General features: G+C 45.2%; 1 protein-coding gene across 3 annotated transcripts in view; it reads right to left on the bottom strand.

Moving 5' to 3' along the window:
• Window positions 1–18,563, bottom strand: part of PTPRA (protein tyrosine phosphatase receptor type A) — a 69,427-nt gene that overhangs the window by 8,251 nt on the left and 42,613 nt on the right. For all 3 annotated transcript variants that reach the window (XM_014582295.1, XM_014582296.1, XM_027766477.1), the window contains 8 exons: window positions 12,668–12,704; window positions 6,519–6,616; window positions 5,293–5,412; window positions 4,434–4,600; window positions 3,840–3,975; window positions 2,698–2,847; window positions 630–723; window positions 262–338 (listed from right to left, as the gene is read on the bottom strand). In XM_014582295.1, the coding sequence (XP_014437781.1) occupies window positions 262–338; window positions 630–723; window positions 2,698–2,847; window positions 3,840–3,975; window positions 4,434–4,600; window positions 5,293–5,412; window positions 6,519–6,616; window positions 12,668–12,704 (879 nt within the window). The remainder of the gene's footprint in view (window positions 1–261; window positions 339–629; window positions 724–2,697; window positions 2,848–3,839; window positions 3,976–4,433; window positions 4,601–5,292; window positions 5,413–6,518; window positions 6,617–12,667; window positions 12,705–18,563) is intronic.

The raw sequence follows: 18,563 nt of genomic DNA, 5'->3' as shown, positions 1-18,563 counted from the left end.
CAGGAATGGGAAAATCAGTGGCCTCTTAACTGTGATTTGTTTGTGAACTTCCCCTCCAACTATTACACTGGTACATGCCCGGTTTTCCCTACCTTCTGCTCCTGTGGGCTCAACAGATCGGGTGACAGGGTGAGTGGGTGGGTATCAGTGCAGTATTCATTGGCTACTCAAAGATGAGCCACCCAAGAGGCATGAGAAAGAGGCACTACAAGCCAATCTCCATGGAGTGTTGGGAGCTCAGGGGACATATGCCTCACTTACATCGATGAAGGATGCGTTCACGTAGTCTGTGTTCTCCTCGCCCCGCTTCACTGGAATGATGACTCTGTTGAATTCATCTGCAAGGACAGCAGCTCCATGGCTCATGGACATCACTTGTCCTCTCCCTCTCCTTCCACTGCCCCTACCCAGGCCCTGGCAGATGCAATATCAGCCTCTTCCCAACCCAGGAGAGAGAAAAGCCTTTGGCTTTTATGCTTTTCAATTTCTAGAAGCCACTGAAGAACATGCCATAATTCCTGATTCCAATAATCTCCAGTCATTAACTAGAACCTGAGAAGTAGAAGGGGTGGAGGGAATGCAGGGTGGGGCAATAGGTCTTTGGGGTGGGGTAGGGAGAAGGCTCTTACATGGAATGATTTGTAAAACCCGGTTCTTCTTCATGTTGGCTGGAAGGTTTCCAGTCCGCATTTTGTCATTCTGGATTTTGATTGATGTTAATTTCTGAATTAGAAAGGGGAAAGAAAATATTACTGATCCCAGCAGACCTTGACAAGATTATGCATTGTTACTGGTCCCACAACTCTGAGCTACTCTGCTGCCAACACTCTTCTCCCAAGGCCCTGACCTCCTCTTTCAACTGATCCCATGAGACACTGTTTCTTCTGCCTTTATGTTCAGTCAACAAGCCAAGAATGTTTGGGAAACAATGCCTTGCAGGCTCCTGGGGACTCCTCTAATCTAGAACTTCTTGATCCTGAAGCAAGGAGCCTAGGATCACAGGAGGGAATGTGCTGACCTTCCTGGCCTACTGGTCCACCCCCAGAGGCTGTCTTAGCTTTTCAGAAAAACTTGTTCAAATGGGTGTCTTTCTTGCCCCCAATTCTGAGGTTCCTTCTCGATACCTGCTACTCAAAGCACAGCCCAGGGACCGCTTTCTTTTTTTGGAGAGGATTTTGCTATAGGGCGTGTGCACTCACCAGACAGACAGAGAGATAGAAAGCAAGAAACCACCCTCGCTTTCCGTCTCTCTGTCTCTCTCTCTGTCTGGTGAATGCACGCGGCCTATAGCAAAAAGACCAAAGCCCAGATGCTAGCAGCATCAGCACCATCTTATTAGAAACATAGAATTTCGATTGGGACCAGCAGTTAGCATAATGGCTATGTCGCTGGACTCCCTTGTAGTCGACCACGGTTCGCATCCCGGACCCGGTGGCTTAAAACTCATGCCGGGTGCGTGTGTGTGCGTGCCCAAGATCTCGAGAGGAGAATAGAGGAGAAGGGATTGCGGTGTGGCCATCCCCCCTGGGGGAGGGTGATTTCTCGCTTTCTGTCTCTCTGTCTCTCTCTGTCTGGAGAATGCACGCGCCCTATAGCAAAAACCTCTCCAAAAAAAAAAAAAAAAAAAAGAAACATAGAATTTCATTCCCCTGGAGGGTGGTGGTGATTTCTCATTTCTCTCTCTCCAGCAAACACATGTGCCCTATAGCAAAAATCTCTCTTAAAAGGGAAAAAAGAAAAAGAAAAAAAAAATGCAGAATTGTAGGCTTTAACTCAGATCTGCCAAATCAAAACCTGCAGCTTGACAGATCCCAAGGAAGTGTGTGTGCACATTATAGTTGGAGAAGGGCTGCCCTGAGGAATGTGGTCCTCCCTGTCCCGCCACAGAATCTCTTGCTTCTATGTCCTTTGAGCCTAGCAGGGATAAAATGATTTGCTCTTACTGTCCCAGTGCTGTAAAGTGGGACTTGTACTCAGTGAGAGCATGGCATATGCCTAGGTGTGCTGAGAGTCACTGTGTAACAGCATACAGCAGTGGTCACCAACCACCGACAAATTCAGCCTGCTGCCTGGAAGCCACGCTGTACTGGAATGATCATGCCCATTTGTTCAGGTACTGTCTGTGGCAGCTTTTTGCTGCAACAGCGGTGTTAAGCATTTGGACAGAGACCCTGTGGCCTGAAAAGATTGTAGTGTTTATTATGGACACCACAGAGAAACTTTTCTCCAGTGAAGCTGGAAGGCTTTAAAGAAATGCTATTGCAAAATAAATAATATTTTTAAAAATGGAAAAAAAGGGACCAGCAGGTGGTATGGTGGTTAAGGGTGCTGGACTCCTACATGGTTGACTACAATTTAAGGCCTGGACCTGGTGGCTTGCTTTCTCACTTTCTCTCTCTCTGTCCCTCTTTGGTCAAATTAAAATAAATCAATAAAGTTAAGTAAGATAATTCTTTAAAAAAAAAGAAAGGAAGAAATGCTATAGGCTGTCCCTCCCTCCAACGGCCCCCAAACACTACTCAAGTGACCCTCAGGTACAGGACGGGTTGAGATAACTACAGTAAAGGGCCTCCTCCCTAGCCATAAACATGCCTTGTAAGGAGGCTGACCATTTGATGTAAATGCACAGAAGTGAAGCACCTGTGCCCAGATCACACGCTCCTTCAACCTGAAGGAAGTTATCTAGCTCCAACTCACCTTAAACTCCTCCTCTAACCCATTGTTGCTGGTCCCTGGGATTTTGTTGTAGATTTTCTGTAGGTGGGTTTCTAGGGAGGTCACTTCCAGTTCTGTATCCCCGTAGAGATAGTGCTCCAGAAGGGCTTGGTATATGAAGACGTACTGCATCTGAAATGAGGATGCCGCCGAGTTCTTAGTCACACGCAACACGGTCCTTGTGAAGCCAGATCACCCCCTTCTGCCTCAACCTCACTCCAGTTGCTTCTCCTTTGAGCCTAGCAGGGAGAACGATTTGCTCTTAACTGTCCCAATTCAGTGAAAAAATAATTGCTTAACTCCAGAAGGGAGAGTCCTAGTTTGCCCTGGGGGTATCAGAAGTCTGGGGTGAAGGACAAACCCAACTCCTGCTCATTCTAAGAAGATAGATTTGATAGCCTGAAGGGCTGTAAGAAATCAGAGATGGGGAGGGTTCAGATGGTGGTGCAGAGGTAAAACTAACACTCTGTGAGGCAGAGCCATATGGGGAGGTTGGCAGTTCATGTACGGAGAGATCCGAGTTTGACGAGCGAGGGTTATGTGCCCACGATCTTGCAGGCTGAGGCTGAAAGTGGACTGCAGAATCAAGACTCTGTCAGGAGTGCTGTTATTTCTCTCTCTCACTTATAAAAAGAAGGGAAAAGAAGAAGGAAGAAGAAAGAAGGAAGAAGGAAGAAGGAAGAAGGAAGAAGAAGAAGAAGAAGAAGAAGAGGAGGAAGAAAAGGAACAAGCAACATGCAAAGTCTGTGATCCCAGCTGCCCGCCAGCCTCCCTTCTGGTGCTGTCCCCTGACCACAGAGCCAATTGCACTGCTGCTCCATGAGTGGCCGAGCTGAGTCACAAATCTTTGGGTGCTGCCTCTCTCAGCCACCGGACATACCTGCTTTCCTCAGGGACTGTTCACTTATTTGTAAAGTCTAGTGCAAATGACATCTGCCTTCCAGACTCCCCCAGGCACAAGACCACAAACTCCTCTGAGTTCCAAATCTTTAAATAAGGGCCCTCTGTCACTCTGTATACAGAGGCTCATTTACAATAACCTGGAGACTGACCGAGTCCTCAAGGCGGGTGGATGTTTTAGTCCTGGAACGCCCCAACCCTCACCTCACCCATAGCTCACTCACATCTGTCTGCACCATCTGGCAGCGCTGTGCCCGGATCCGGCTCACAAAGCCATACACATCCACCTTCCGCTCTGCATGCATCATGTCCAGCATGGCGTCGATGACAACAAAGGTACCTGTACGCCCAACACCTGCACTGTAGCCAGAGAGCAGGGGTGTTATTGGGATGGCCAGCATGCCTTGTGAGAGCAGGCAGGTAGGGACAGCATGGGCTGGCTTTCTTCAGGCCTCTCAGTTGTGAATGGGCAGAGCTGGAGACTCTACAACCCCACTGTGCCCAGAACTTCACACTTGCCGCTATCAGGGCAGGCACCCTGATGCTTAGAAGAGCTGAGGCTGCAGTACACATGACCAGCACTCGACTTAGCTTCTTGGCTTCACAGCAGAGTTTCCCCACTCCCCATCTTAGAGGACTGCTCTTCCCTTCCTTCCCTCTTTCCTCAAGTCATATTTTCCACCCAGCACTAGAACATGAGGCGTCTCTAGCTGCTGCTCATCTGCCTGGTGCCAGCTTCCTCAGCCAGGTCCTGGGGCTGCTCTCCTGTTCTGGCTATGGGACAGAATGTGGGAAGCCAAGGGTCAGGCCACACTGACCTGCAGTGGACCACGATGGCCCCAGCATACTGAGGGTTACAGGCCTTCACCTTCTTGAGGAACTTGAGCATGCCGATGGGGGTGAAAGGCACCCCAAAGTCTGGCCAGCTGGTGAAGTGGAACTGAGTGATGAGGCGCTGGGGCTTTCTGTTGGTTACATCACCCACCTGTGAAGAGAGGAGAGCCTGTGTGTTGGCCGCGATACCCAGGGTGGGCAGCACCAGCAAGGGGGGCAGCTGTGACAATGGGGAAGTGAGAGCGTACCCAGGAAGTTTCACCCACAGACAGAGGATCTTCCCAGTAACCCTATGGCTAGGCAGGGCTGTTACTCTTGGCCTACAGGTGTGGAAACGTCCTGGTCAAAAACCCAGAGCAAGTTAACAAGGTCAAAGCTAAAATGCAGGGCTCCTAATTCCCAGTAAGTCCCTTCCCACAGCACTACACTGGCCCTCGGTGGAAAACCACCTTTACTCAGGCCTCAGGGTCGCTTGGGAAGGCCAGGAACAGGCCCAGTGCATTCCTGATGTCTGGAGCCTTTAGACTGGGAAGGAGGAACGGAGAGGATTAGGCACTCAGGGGACTGCACCAACCCCAATGCTCCCTTTCCACAGCGCTTGGTCACTAAGATGCCTAAACTCTACTTTGACAAGTTCTTTTCTCCCAGTCACCAAACGCTGCTCTCTGAGCTCTGACAGAGCAATTCCCTGGAGCTCAGACTGCTGGTTTCAGATTCCAAACTCAACACATGTTAGGCAATTCTTGACCACCCTGAGTAGGTGGGCGTTCCAGTCTGTCCCCTTGCTCTTACATGCTCAGCAGAGCCAAAACAAGAACAGAGAGAGGCCACAGGACATAGTACCTGCTGAATGCAGAACTTCCGTACTGTGTAGTCCACCAGAACGGTCACATCTTCTACAGAAACACGGATATTCCCGTAGGTCCAGCAGCCTTGGTCCGGCCAGTACTGGGCGCACTTACACTGGGAAGGAACAGACACAATGACTTCAGATGTCCTGGAAGGGAGGGACCACAAAGCCCAGACTAGAGGCCCCAGGAGGACCTATGGCCTCTTCTCTCACCTGAGTCAGATGCACTTATTTATGCAAGGGTCCTTTCCTTAAGGCCCTCAGATTCCATCCTATTTAGTAGAATTTCTTAACCTACACACACAGCCCCAGTCCCACACTTCTTGATCTTTCCCACCCCTACCTTCTCTCAGGGCAAATCCATTTTACCCACACAGTCATGCTCTAAGGGCAAGTATGCTTGAGCCCCTGGAACTAGCAGCCTGCTGGAGTGCTGAGGGGCCACCAGGGTGGACTGACAGAGACTGTACACCTGCCAGAGAGGTCTAAGGCCTTCTCCACTGCTTGCACCTTGGACTTTGGCTTTTGAGAGCCAAAGGTCTGGCTGGAGGACATAAATCTAAGCCCTACCTGAGCTGTCCCTCCTAGGCATTATGGAACTCTCGATCAACATACCCAACACGCTAAGATATTGAGCAACATGATTCAAGGACTATCCTTGAGAAAGACTGGCATGAATGGGGATTCTGCTCTGGGCCCAGGATTGGTGCTGGCTATGGGCCAGTGATGGAATTGGCCTGGCCAGACCAGGCATGGACTTGACAACCACAAAAGGAAAAGGACCAGTCAGAAGGCTGCCTGCAGGATCAGGCCACAGAGTCCCATGCATCCCTGCAGGATCTCAGCTCACAGAGCTCTCTCTGCTGATTCCAGGCTATCCCGAACGTGTGAGGGGATGGGATGGGAGCTTAGGTAAATAAGGGACTAGAGAAACCAGTGGTTTTTCCTTAGCTAATTGCCCAAGTCTTTCTCTCAGGTTGTTTTGAAATCAGGGTGAGTTGTTTGATTACAAGACACAGAAAATGTGCCCTCGTACACTCCTGAGGTTATCTGAGGCTTCCAGGTCATAGAAAGCCTGGCAGGTGCATCAGCTGTGACTGTCTGGGTGCACTACCAGCACAGCAGCCACAGAGGGTAGACGCCAGGCTCACAGCACCAAGAAAGCGGCCTCTCTGCTGGTCATGCCTATATCAGTGGCCTTCCTAATTTTTCTACTCACTTCCTTTCTCTCCTTCAGGTTGGTCACCATAACAATGGTGGCTGTGTTTTGTTCCCAGATCATCCTCCAGAAATCATTCACTGTTTCTTCTTTTGGTCCTAAAGAAGGCAATAGCAAAATGAAGAGAACATGTACCGAGAAGAAAGAAAATGCTAGAAAATTAGGAGTACCCATTCTCAACTTTTGGAAGCCTGTCATATGTCCCCAGCTAAACATTCAACCTGTCTACCCATCCACCCACCTACTAACTGAATGTTTCTCTTGTATCTACCATGTATGTGCCAGGTACTTTACTAGGACTGGGGGCAGGAGGTTGTCAAAATATAAATGCAACACAATGTCTCCCAAGGAGATTATGGTAATGGATTAAACTCATGACTGTAGACTATCTACACTATGGGCTATCTACACTACACATAGTGTAGAATATCTACACTATGGGCCAGACAGTGACCTTCATGCTTTACATGGCATTCACTCCTGCCTGTCATGCTCTAAGGTGGGTGTCATCAGAAAAGTTAGGTGACCTGTTCTGAAGGTAAATTCTAAATTTACCTTCTATATAGCCTTATCCACAAGAAGATATCTTATCTATAAGAAGTCACAAGAAGATTTTTAACAAAAATAAGGGGGCAAATAAAGAGAAAGAAATGAGATCTAACACAGCAGAGAGGCCAATGGAATCCCAGGGTGTTGGTGAAGAGGCATTTTAAGATGACTCTGCCAGAGATTAGGCACAACCAATCCACAATGGAAATAAAGAAGGTTCTCGAAGGATACCGACAAAAAATTAAACTTTACGCCCAGCCGCAGTGGCATCGGCAATAGGAACACTGCTGGGTGACGCTGGAATACATGCAGGAAAGGTCTGGGTTTACGTCCTACGTCTACCTGAACCTGTTTGCTGCAGGACTGGGATGAGGCCTGTAGCAGGAAGACCCTGTTGGGGTGCTGCCTGTCTCTCTCTCTCTGTCATTAAGGAAATAAAATTAAAAAAAAATAAATAAAAAAAAACTTAAAAAAAAAAATAAAGCTCATGTGTCTGGGGGCCAGATGGGCATTGTGACTGTGAGGCTGACCCACACTGACCCACATGGGAAGGTTCCAAGTTCCCCTCCAGAGATTGCCCTGATGCCTGAGTACACGTGTGCCAATGATCTGGGGTTGGCTAAGACTGGAGGTCTTAGCATCAGAACTCTGTCGGGTGCTGTCTCTGCTTCTCTGTCTCTTGCTCATGTAAGAAATAAACAGACATAAAAAAAAAAAGCCTCATATATTAGAAGACATTTCTAGTAGAGTTTAGGGCAAAAATCAGTGGGAAGTATATAAAAAACTAAATAACTAGAAAAAGAGAACAATCATTAATTCCTGAAAAATAGGAAAGAAATGTACAAAAAAATTACGGTCCAGCTGTTGTGGCATAAAAAGGAGCAGTCCACTGCACAGTGACTAGGGCTGCACAGGAGGACAGGGTTTGGTTATTGGTCCAACCTGAAACAGGCCCCATGCAGTGGTGCATATCTGTGGTCCTACTTAACTGGGAGGCTGGGGCAGGGAGGATTGCAACATGGCGAGATTCTGTCAAAGTACCCATTTCTGTCTCTCTCTCTCCTTTTCCCACCCCCATTTAAAAAAAAAAATCACATAATACTACATGTTTTAGTTATAAATAGTATTTATGTATTGCTAATAATACAAATAACAAATATTTCCTTAACTTCACATTGTGACCGAACTCTGTGGTAGGAGGGGAGAAGGCTGTGTGTGTGCATGCTGGAGATGAGAAGGCCGCTACCTGCCATTAAGAAAACAACAGGGGGACCAGCAGTTAGTATAATGTCTATGCCACTGGACTCCCATGTAGCCGACTGTGGTTTGAGTACTGGACCCAGTGACTTAAACTCACGCTGGGCGCGTGTTATGTGCGTGCCCAAGATCCCGAGAGGAGAATGGAGAAGGGATTGTGGTGTGGTCATCCCCCCGGGGGAGTGATTTATCACTTTCTATCTCTCTGTCTCTCTCTGTCTTTCTGGCGAGTGTATGCGCCCTATAGTAAAAGCCTCTTTAAAAAAAAAAAAAAAAAAAGAACAGGAACAAATGGTCACCTCAAGGGATTTTAATGATAAAAGGGGGGGGGGGAAGAGGAGCAACTTTATTTGCGTAAGTCTTATGACTTTCCTAAACTTTCTATTCTCTTGGTAAAAATATAAACAGAATAGTACTAAAAAGAGAAATAGTGACAGAAGCAGACACATGTCATAAAATGTCCAGCGGAAGTGCTAGGACAATCTCCTATGAACTGTATCTTCAGGAAGATAAGGAGAATGGGCATTTAGAAAGAGGGTATATGAAAGAGAGGAATCCAGGCAGAGGGGCAGGGGACTAGCAGCAGGAAAGAGGGAGAGAGGTCCTATTCTAAAGTGCTGGGCAAGGCCACTGTGCAGGGTATAGGGACTGTGGAAGGACTGAAAAGCTAGGTAAAGTACGAAAGCCTAAAGGAGTACAGGCCGGGTGAAGCAAGGCTTGTCCTACAGAGAATGGCAAATCATTATGGGACTTTCATGAGAGCCCCAGCTGAAGTTCTGCATCAGGAAAGGCCAACCTGGTTGTAAATGCAAGGGGCAAGGCTGGGACACAGAGGGATAGTCAATAGGCTACCAAACCAGGGCTGAAGGGAAAGACGGGAGAAAGGCACTTTGTCAGAGAGGACAGATCTCAGAGAACTAGGCATTATTAAAGCGAGAGACGGGGGAAGATCCGGATGATCCCAAATCTGGCTTGTTGGTTAGGAGAATTACATTCCAGTCATAATGACAGTCAGAGAATAAAGGAGAAAAAGCAGTTTCGGGGTTAAATAAGAGTCATTTTAGGGACCAGCAGTTGGCATAATGGTTATGTCGCTGGACTCCCTAGTCGACCACGGTTTGAGTCCCAGACCCAGTGGGTTAAACTCACACCAGGCGTGTGTGCATGTGTGCCCAAGATCCTGAGAGGAAAATGGAGGAGAAGGGATTGCTGCGTGGCCATACCCCCTGGGGGGGTGATTTCTTGCTTTCTGTCTCTCTGTCTTTCTGGCTAGCGCATGTGCTCTATAGCAAAAACCTCTCAAAAATAAATAAATAAATAAATAAATAAATAAATAAATTTAAAAAGTCATTTTAGTTTCTGATGTAGACTCCAAAGAGTCTTAGTATATCTGAGTAGAAGTGTACAAAATTCATCTGAAATTGTAGCTCAGGAGCTTACTGAACTAGCAGTCAGTGATACAGATGGGGTATAGCTGAGGTCTCTTAAAGACAATACAGAGGAGAGGAAGAATAAAAGAGTCAAAGAATTCTGGGATCGTCAGCATTATTCAAGTTCAAACATAATAAAAAGTCTGGGAAGGAGACTAAGGAGACTCAAGACGGAGAGGCCGGTAATGGAGAGAAAAATGGATTTGTGATAGATAGATACAGAGTTTCACAGAAGTGGCCATACACAAATTTTGGGAGAAATCAAACTACATTTAAGGGGCAGAAAGAGGAACAAAAGTTAGAGAAGGAACATTTAGAGAAGTGTGAAAAATCAAGAGAACTGAGTACCAGGAAATAACAGAGGAGGTACATTTATGAAGTACTATTGGACAAGAGGATGGGAGTCTGAGAAAAGGTCTACCAGAAAGTAACAGGCAACCTTAATTCCATGAATATTTTAGTGTCAACAACATGGCAACTAAAGAGAGGAAGAGACTACACTTGGATGGTGGTGTCAAAATCACCACAGAGTAAGTGGTATCTGAGCTGGGCCTTGGAGGGTGGCCTGATGGACAGATGGCAACAGAGGGAGGTTCGGCCAGGGCCTGGTTGTGCATGGAGTATCTGAGGTGTTCCCCAACCACCTTATTTGACCTCTCTCTGTGTTTATATCATTATTCTATTTCACAGTTCCACAGAACTTTCTGCAATGATGGAAGTGTTTTATATCTGCACTAATAGGGTCACTTCTAGCAACATGTGGCTTTCTACTGAGCCTTAAAAATGTGATTAGGGGCCAACAGGTGGCATGGTGGTTAAAGGCACTATACTCCCACATGGCCAACTGTAGTTTGGGTCTTGGACCTGGTGGCTTGCTTTCTTACTTTCTCTCTCTCTCTGTCTCTTTCTGATCAAATTGGAAAATAATAATGATGATGATAATGAAGTTAAATAGAAAATAATTCTTAAAAAAAGGTGATTAGTGGGGGCCAGCAGGTGGAGCTGTGGTTAAGGTGCTGGATTCCTGTGGGGCTGACTGTGGCTCAACTCCTGGACCTGGTAGCTTGCTTTCTCACTTTCCCTCTCTCTTTCTCTGATCAAAACTAAAAACAATAATAATACATAAAATTAAATAAATAATCCTTTTTAAAAATGTGATTAGTATGACTGAGAAACTTAATTTTATTTATTTGTAATTAAAAATTTAATTTCAAATAGCCATTTGTAGCTAGTGGCTATCATGATCAACACCAAAGTCGCTTACTGAAATTTCTGTTGCTATATTTATTTGCTGTAAACTCTCCTCTACTATCTAAAAGCTCCAAAAAGACAGGGACAATATCTTGTTTCATTCCCCCTACATATCTCTGCCTCATAGGCCAGTGCCTGGCACATAATAAATGGTCCATAAATATTTGCTGAGTGACTGACTAAATCAACTTTGGTGGACCACAATAACATCAATTACTTTTTCTTTTAAGAATTATTTCTTTTTTATTATTTTACTTAACTTTATTTATCCATTTATTTATTTATTTAAATTTTGACCAGAGAGGTAGAGAGAGAGGACAGAGAGAGAAAGCAAGAAAGCAAGCTGCCAGGTCCAGGACTTGAACCACGGTCAGCCATGTGGGAGTCCAGAGCCTTCAATCACGTCACCTGCCGGCCCCAAGAATTATTATTATTATTTTTTTTTTTGAGAGGTTTTCGCTATAGGGCACGTGCGCTCGCCAGACAGATAGAGAGAGACATAGAGACAGAAAGCGAGAAATCACCCCCCAGGGGGGATGGTCACGCCGCAATCCCTTCTCCTCCATTCTCCTCTCAGGATCTTGGGCACGCACGCACACGCACCCGGCATGAGTTTTAAGCCACCAGGTCCGGGACGCGAACTGCGGTCGACTATGTGGGAGTCCAGCGACATAGCCATTATACTAACTGCTGGTTCCCAAGAATTATTATTTTTTAAATAATTACTTTTTTTACTTTATATATTTATTTATTTATTTACTTATTTTAATTTGATCAGAGAGGGACTTAATGAGAGAGAGCAAGAGAGTGAGGTGGGGGTGGGGAATGAGAAAGCAAGTTGCCAGGTACAGGACTTGAACTGTGGTTGGCCATGTGGGAGTCCAGCACCCTTAACCATCATGCCTCCTGATGGTCCCAATTTAAGAATTTATTTTATTTAATTTTATCATTATTATTATTTTCTATTTGCTACAGAGCATTTGTGCTCACCAAAGAGAGAGAGAAAGAGAGAGAGAGAGGGAAAGTGAGAAAGTAAGATGCCAGGTCTGGGACTAGAACCACGGTCAGCCATGTAGGATCCAGCACCTTGATCTCTATACCACCCGCTGGCCCCACACCAATTACTTTTTAATGCTGCAAACATGAAGGTGTTTTTTGCTATGATCCCAAGAGTAAAGATACTTGTTCAAACAGCAGGCTATGGAAATGTGCGTAGAGCATGTACAGGACCATGGCACTGGGTCCCTATTCTGAGGGTTCCCAGATTATGTACCTGCGAATAGTAGTGGAGCTCAGACCTATGAGTTGGGGAGAAGCAGCAGCCTGTGAGGTAGCTGATACTCTCTCTGAGCAGCCTAGCCTTAGATAGAAACTCCATTAGACTGTAGCGTGCATGCATGTATGTATATCTTCCTCCAGTCTCTTTTATACACACATACAAAAAGATTTCTTTTAAAGGACCCCTGGACACTAAGTCATCAACATAGAGGCCCTTATCTGTTAACCTGTATAATGGATTACATTTCTTTCAGGTAGTACTAAATTCAGAAAAGCTACTACATTCTAATTATGATTAATCCACTTAGCATTTGAAAGAAAAAAACCCAAACCCACTATGGAATCACTGTTAAGTTCAAGAGCAAAAAGCTGTCATTACTTTACCTTGTGCAGCAATAAATTTGTTCTTTTCTTGGTAGCCCTGGGGTGGAGGAAAGGAGACAAAAAAAATGTGAAAACCAACAACGAAAGGGAGAGAAATTCTCCAGTCAGTCTGACTCACAATCAGTTAACAAAGCCTCCCCTGTGAAAAGGTCCGGGCAATTAATAAGGATTTTCATTCTAGAAATATCCAGAGGATCAGCTTTGGAGAAGGAAACAAGGTTATAAAATTTAAACAGTCTAAGTAGTCTACTCAAAGCCAATTATTAATGAAACACCAATATAACATCCAGATACCAGCTCTTAGGCTAAACCCTATTTCTGATATTTTACCAGCAGCTGAGAATATAGGTGTTATGTGAATGGGTAGGAACCTACAGAGGCAGAAGCACATGTGGGATTCTAAGGAGGAAGCTAGCCCACACTAGGAAGGAGTTATTTTTGTCTTGAGGATTTTTTTTTTAGTTGCAAAAACTTTCTGGGAATAGCCTGGGTTTGGAGGAAGAGCTCCCAGTGTTTGACAACAGGCTTCTCCATACAGGCAGTGGGGGACAAGAAACACAGGAACCTGGGATGCCACCTGACAGATAAGAAATCTCTAAAAAACTAACTCTGGCTGACTTTCTTTTCAGGTCATTACTGTTCCAGTTATACATCTCTTCAACCTCATTGTTTAAACACAGTTTTCACTTGAGAAGTCCTAGGTTAAGTGAAAAGTCATTCGAGGATTGTGAATCACTCTCTGGTCCTCTCAGATTGCAGTAAGATGGGCAACAAAGCAGACAGCTTTATCAGTGGGATACCTTGTCACACCAAGTCTTTAAGGCAGTGGCCAAATAAAGGGAGGGGCCTAAGTCTGAGAAGTCATTTCCTATTCCAGTTCAAAAAAGAGCAGGGTGGGACCAGGAGTTGGTGTAATGCTACATTGCTGGACTCCCATGTAGCCGACCGCGGTTTGCATCCCGGACCCAGTGGCTTAAAACTCACGCCAGGCACGTGTGCGTGCGTGCCCAAGATCCTGAGAGGAGAATGGAGGAGAAGGGATTGCGGCGTGGCCATCCCCCTGGGGGGGTGATTTCTCGCTTTCTTTCTCTATGTCTCTCTCTGTCTGTCTGGCGAGCACACACACCCTATAGCAAAAACCTCTCCAAAAAAAAAAAAAGAGTAGGGCAGGGCAGGGGTACTTCCTAACACTGGAGAAAGCTCTAGGCCTCAGAGATGAAGTAGTTAAGAGTCAGTGACAGGAAACCTGATTAAAATACTAAGTTTAGCAAACTTTTACTAATTAGAAGATGGAAACTGAGATGGCCTTAATTCAGGATACTGAATTCTGTTCATACAACTAAGTTTGTAATTAAAACTGAGAAGCTCTTGGCCAGCTATGGTGGCACAGTAGTAACACAAAACTCCTTGATGCTGAAGCCACATGAGAAGGTACTGGGTTCACATCCCAAGGTCTCCCTGTACACGCTGGGCATGTACTCATGTGATGCCTGAGGCTGGGGTGGTTCATGGCATGAAGACTCTACTGAAGGTACCTGTCTGTTCCTCTCATGAAGGAAAGAAACTTAAAACAAAACAACACAAAACTTGAGCAGCAATTAAAAGTACCACAAGAAGTCACTTCTAAATTCTCATTGGAGCATGGGGCCAGGAAAAGCATCAAAGCATAGCTGGAAGGCCCAGCCCCAAAGCACTTCCTGCCCCAACTTTACCAGAAGTGGGCTGTAGTGCCCTCCCAATGAAAGCATTCCTCTACAGTGACACTGCGGCACTGCTTTAACCAATAGACTGTAACAAGAATGAGGCAAAACCACTGATCTTCCTTGTGTTATGTCCAAGGGAGAGATGGCATGTGTCTCCCAGGCTCCTGAGATGCCTATGGATATTGAAAGTTGAATCTCACAGTCCTAATAGAAAACTGAAACACTTCTAAAGAGCCCACACACTCCTAGACTCCTATAGATGAGTGGAGAAACTATTTCCTCTTAAGACAGGCTGGACTTCTTGTAAACGCCCTAAGGTGATCTTTGAAAATGGTTCGCTATTCACTTGACCCTCAGAACTCCACAAATCATGCAAATCAAGAGGTTGAAATCTTTGTATTCACTTTAAGAACACCTGTGAAGCTGCCCAGGCCACCAAGGATATGCATATCTGAAAAGCCAGCAAGTATCTGAAGGATGTCACTTTACAGAAGCAGTGTGTGCCATTCCATCATTACAATGGTGGAGTTACTAGATGTGCCCAAGCTAAACAGTTGGGTTGGACACAAGGTCAGTGGCCCAAACAGTACTGAATTTTTTCTGCACATGCTTAAAAATGCAGAGAGTAATGCTGAACTTAGGGGTTAGATGTAGATTCTCTGGTCATTGAGCACATTCAGGTGAACAAGGCACCCAAGATGTGTCGTACATACAGAGCTCATGGGCGGATTAACCCTTCCATGAGCTCCTCCTACCACATTGAGATGATCTTCACTGAAAAGGAGCAAATTGTTCCTAAACTGGAAGAGGAAGTTTCACAGAAGAAAAAGATATCCAAGAAGAAACTGAAGAAACAAAAACTTATGGCATGGGAATAAAGTCAGCATACAATAGATGTAGATAAAAGTGAAACAAACAAACAAAAAAGACAGCAGGCTGGAATCACATTTGGGCACCTGCTGTGTGCTAAGCACTGTGGGTCTCCTCCTATACTGCTCTGTTTCCTCCCGTGGCCAATATCAGGAACCTCTGTGTTCCTCAGACTACAGACCCCTTTCCTCCTGCCTGTTACCACCACTCTGTGGTGCTTCCTACCACTTCCCTTCAAGATCTATGTGTGATCTTAGTTCTCTGTGCAAAAAGGGTTTGGTGAGTGGTTGCCAGAGGACAGCAGTGGGGACTAACTGTGCACAGACAAAAGATCTTCACTGGGGTCAACAACATGGTCTGAAGCTGAGATAGTAAAATTAAAGAGTACAAGATTAGTTTTGTGAGGTGATGAAAATATCTAAAATTAGTTGCTGACGGTTGCATATCTCTGAATAGACTAAACATTACTGAATTATAAACTCTTGGTGACATGTATGTGAGTTATATAAGGTTGTTGGAAAATGTTCTAAACAATTATAGTGATGGTTGTGTAACTTAGTAAATTTACTAAAAAACACAGTATTCTACACTTAAAATGGGTGAATTTTGTTATATAAATTATACCACATTAGAGCTGGGGGAAAAGGGTTTGGTTAATAAAGTGGGGAGAAAGGGTTTGGTTGTGTAACCAATACTCCCCACCCTCCCACAACAAATACTCAACAAATGGCCTCTGACTTTCCTTCAGCAAAAGACACTATCTGCCTTTACTGACAACTCCGAAGAACATCTGCTCCCTCTGTTCCAGTGGAGTACTCACCTGCACCTAACTCTGCTAGCCACCAAACCCTTCCTCACACTTTCCTCTCTGCCCTCTCAGATGCTCTCCTTTCCTGGTCTCCTTCTGTCTCACTCATAGGTACCTCCTGTTCGGTGTGCCTGGCAGGGACTGGTGGGCACCACTCTTCTCTCTTTAATGACTTCCAAGTTCATGGCTTTAAATATTTCCTTTGAGCTCTGGATCACTGTGTTTAACTGTATGCTGGATGCATTCATGTGGATATTACCCTATACTCTCCCAAATACATAACTGACCACCAAGTCTTGCTAAATTCTACCTCCAATGTACTTTCTATATTGTTGCTTCCTTTTCAACCCTTCTGCATTATCTGTGACCTGCTACTGTAATATGACCTGCAATTGGCCCCTCTAAATCCATGTTGCGCATGGTAGGCAGAGTGACCATATGCAAATGTGGCCATATGCAAATGTGGCCATTTCATTCCTTATCTTTAATAGCTTTCCATGGTAGTCCACTGTCTAGAGAATTAACCAAAATCTTTTAGCTGTACAAAGATTGACAGACACTATAAGATGGCTCACTAGATATCCAGTCCTACCCCCTTCAAGTTTGGCTTTCTTACTATAGAGGCTGAGAAACTAGAAGCTCTGTTTCCCAGTCTCTCTTGAGTTTCTGTTCTTCTCAAGATCTAGCTTAATTTTTTTTAAAGAATTATTTATTTAATTTTATTTATTTATTCATAGAGAGAGGGATAGTAAGAAAGCAAGCCACTAGGTCTGGAACTCAAAACTGTGGTCGGCCATGTCGAAGTGTCCAGTGCCATAACCAACATGCCACCTGCTGGTCCTAAGACCTAGCCTCTTCCTAGCAGATGCTTGCACACAAGACTTGAAGTAGCAATGAACAATGTGACATGGTGGCTGTGCTAGGAAGATCTAGCCTTTGGGCAAGGATGAGAGAAGAAGCATCCAGTTCTCCTTTAGAAAGAGGTTCTTTTCACATGGTGTACATGCGTACATCTGTGGCTTGCTCAGTTCCTCTCTGAGCATCACCTAAGCTTTGTTCACTAGCCCTCCCACAGATTTTGTAAGCTACCCAATCATCTTATAATAAACCCCTTCCTGGGAACCAGCAGTTAGCGTAATGGCTATGTCGCTGGACTCCCATGTAGTCGACCGCGGTTCGTGTCCCGGACCCGGTGGCTTAAAACTCACGCCGGGCGCGTGTGTGTGTGTGCCCAAGATCCCGAGAGGAGAATGGAGGAGAAGGGATTGCGGCGTGACCATCCCCCCTGGGGGGTGATTTCTTGCTTTCTGTCTCTATGTCTCTCTCTGTCTGGCGAGCGCACGCGCCCTACAGTGAAAATCTCTCCAAAAAAAAACCCAAAAAACAAAAAACAAAAACCAAAAAACCCTTCCTGATTGAAAGAGTGGCAAAAAGTAGACTCTGTTGTCTGCAACTAAGAACTCCAAGGACACACTCGACAGTCAATGCCTTTACAGTTCAAGTTTCTACCAATCCCCCAAAACTCATCCCCCAACACTTGCCATCTTATACCTTAACCTGACTGCCATTTCCAGTTTCTGTGACTCTGTTCATGCTTATCCGTTGACTTTGAGGTTTCTGCCCCCTCTCCCCCTTTTTATGTTTGCCAGAGGGTACATGAACAGAGAAAGGGAACATGAGAAAGCACTCCCCAGGGATGACAGTCACACTGCAATCCCTTCTCCATTTCTCCCTTTTTGAGCACACACACACACATACATCTGGCACTTTTTTTCACACCACTGGGTCCAGAAAACCACACAGTCAGCTATGTGGGATCCAGCTGCCTTAACTACCAAACCACTGTTAGCCCTCTGGTCATATTTCTTCTCTTGAACTCTGGCTCACCCTTCAATATTGAGCTCCAGGATTGTCAAGCTAGGCTGCATGTTTTTTTAACTCTGAACATAGCAGTACCTCCTGCACATACACAGCACATTACAGCAAACAATCCACCTGTGTGGATTCACTTCGGGAACCACACTAAAAAAAAAAAAAAAAAAAAGTTTTTTTTTTTTCAAAAAAAAAAAAAAAAAAAAAAGTATTTATTTATTTCCATTTGTTATTATTTTTTTTTAATTTGACCAGAGAGAGGCGAAAGAGAGAGAGAAAGAAAAAGTAAGAGAGCAAGCTGCCAGGTCTGGGGCTCGAACCACGGTCAGTCATGTGAGAATCCAGCACCCTTAGCCTCCATGCCACCTGCCAGTCCCCAGGGACCACTCCCTGTGACCTTTAAGCCTACCCACAGTGCTTAACACACAGCAGTAGCTCAAAAAATGTTGACTGAGTTTAATCAACAGTGGAACCTAAGTTTTCTCATGTATGCTGCATCAAGAATCAGGCTTGCTAACATTTTCTCTTTTCTTTTCAAAGTCATTCTCTACCTTCCTTCCTCACAGCCTGTAACTTATACTCACATCTCTCACACCATCTCCAAAAACATTCTCTAAATCATTCCTAAAAACCGCCTGTCAGT

Source organism: Tupaia chinensis, unplaced genomic scaffold (assembly GCF_000334495.1).
Source record: "Tupaia chinensis unplaced genomic scaffold, TupChi_1.0 Scaffold143574_1, whole genome shotgun sequence".
In the NCBI taxonomy this organism is placed as follows: domain Eukaryota; kingdom Metazoa; phylum Chordata; class Mammalia; order Scandentia; family Tupaiidae; genus Tupaia; species Tupaia belangeri.
The sequence above is the reverse complement of the archived record's forward strand: the minus strand, read 5'-3'. Positions and strand labels throughout refer to the sequence as shown.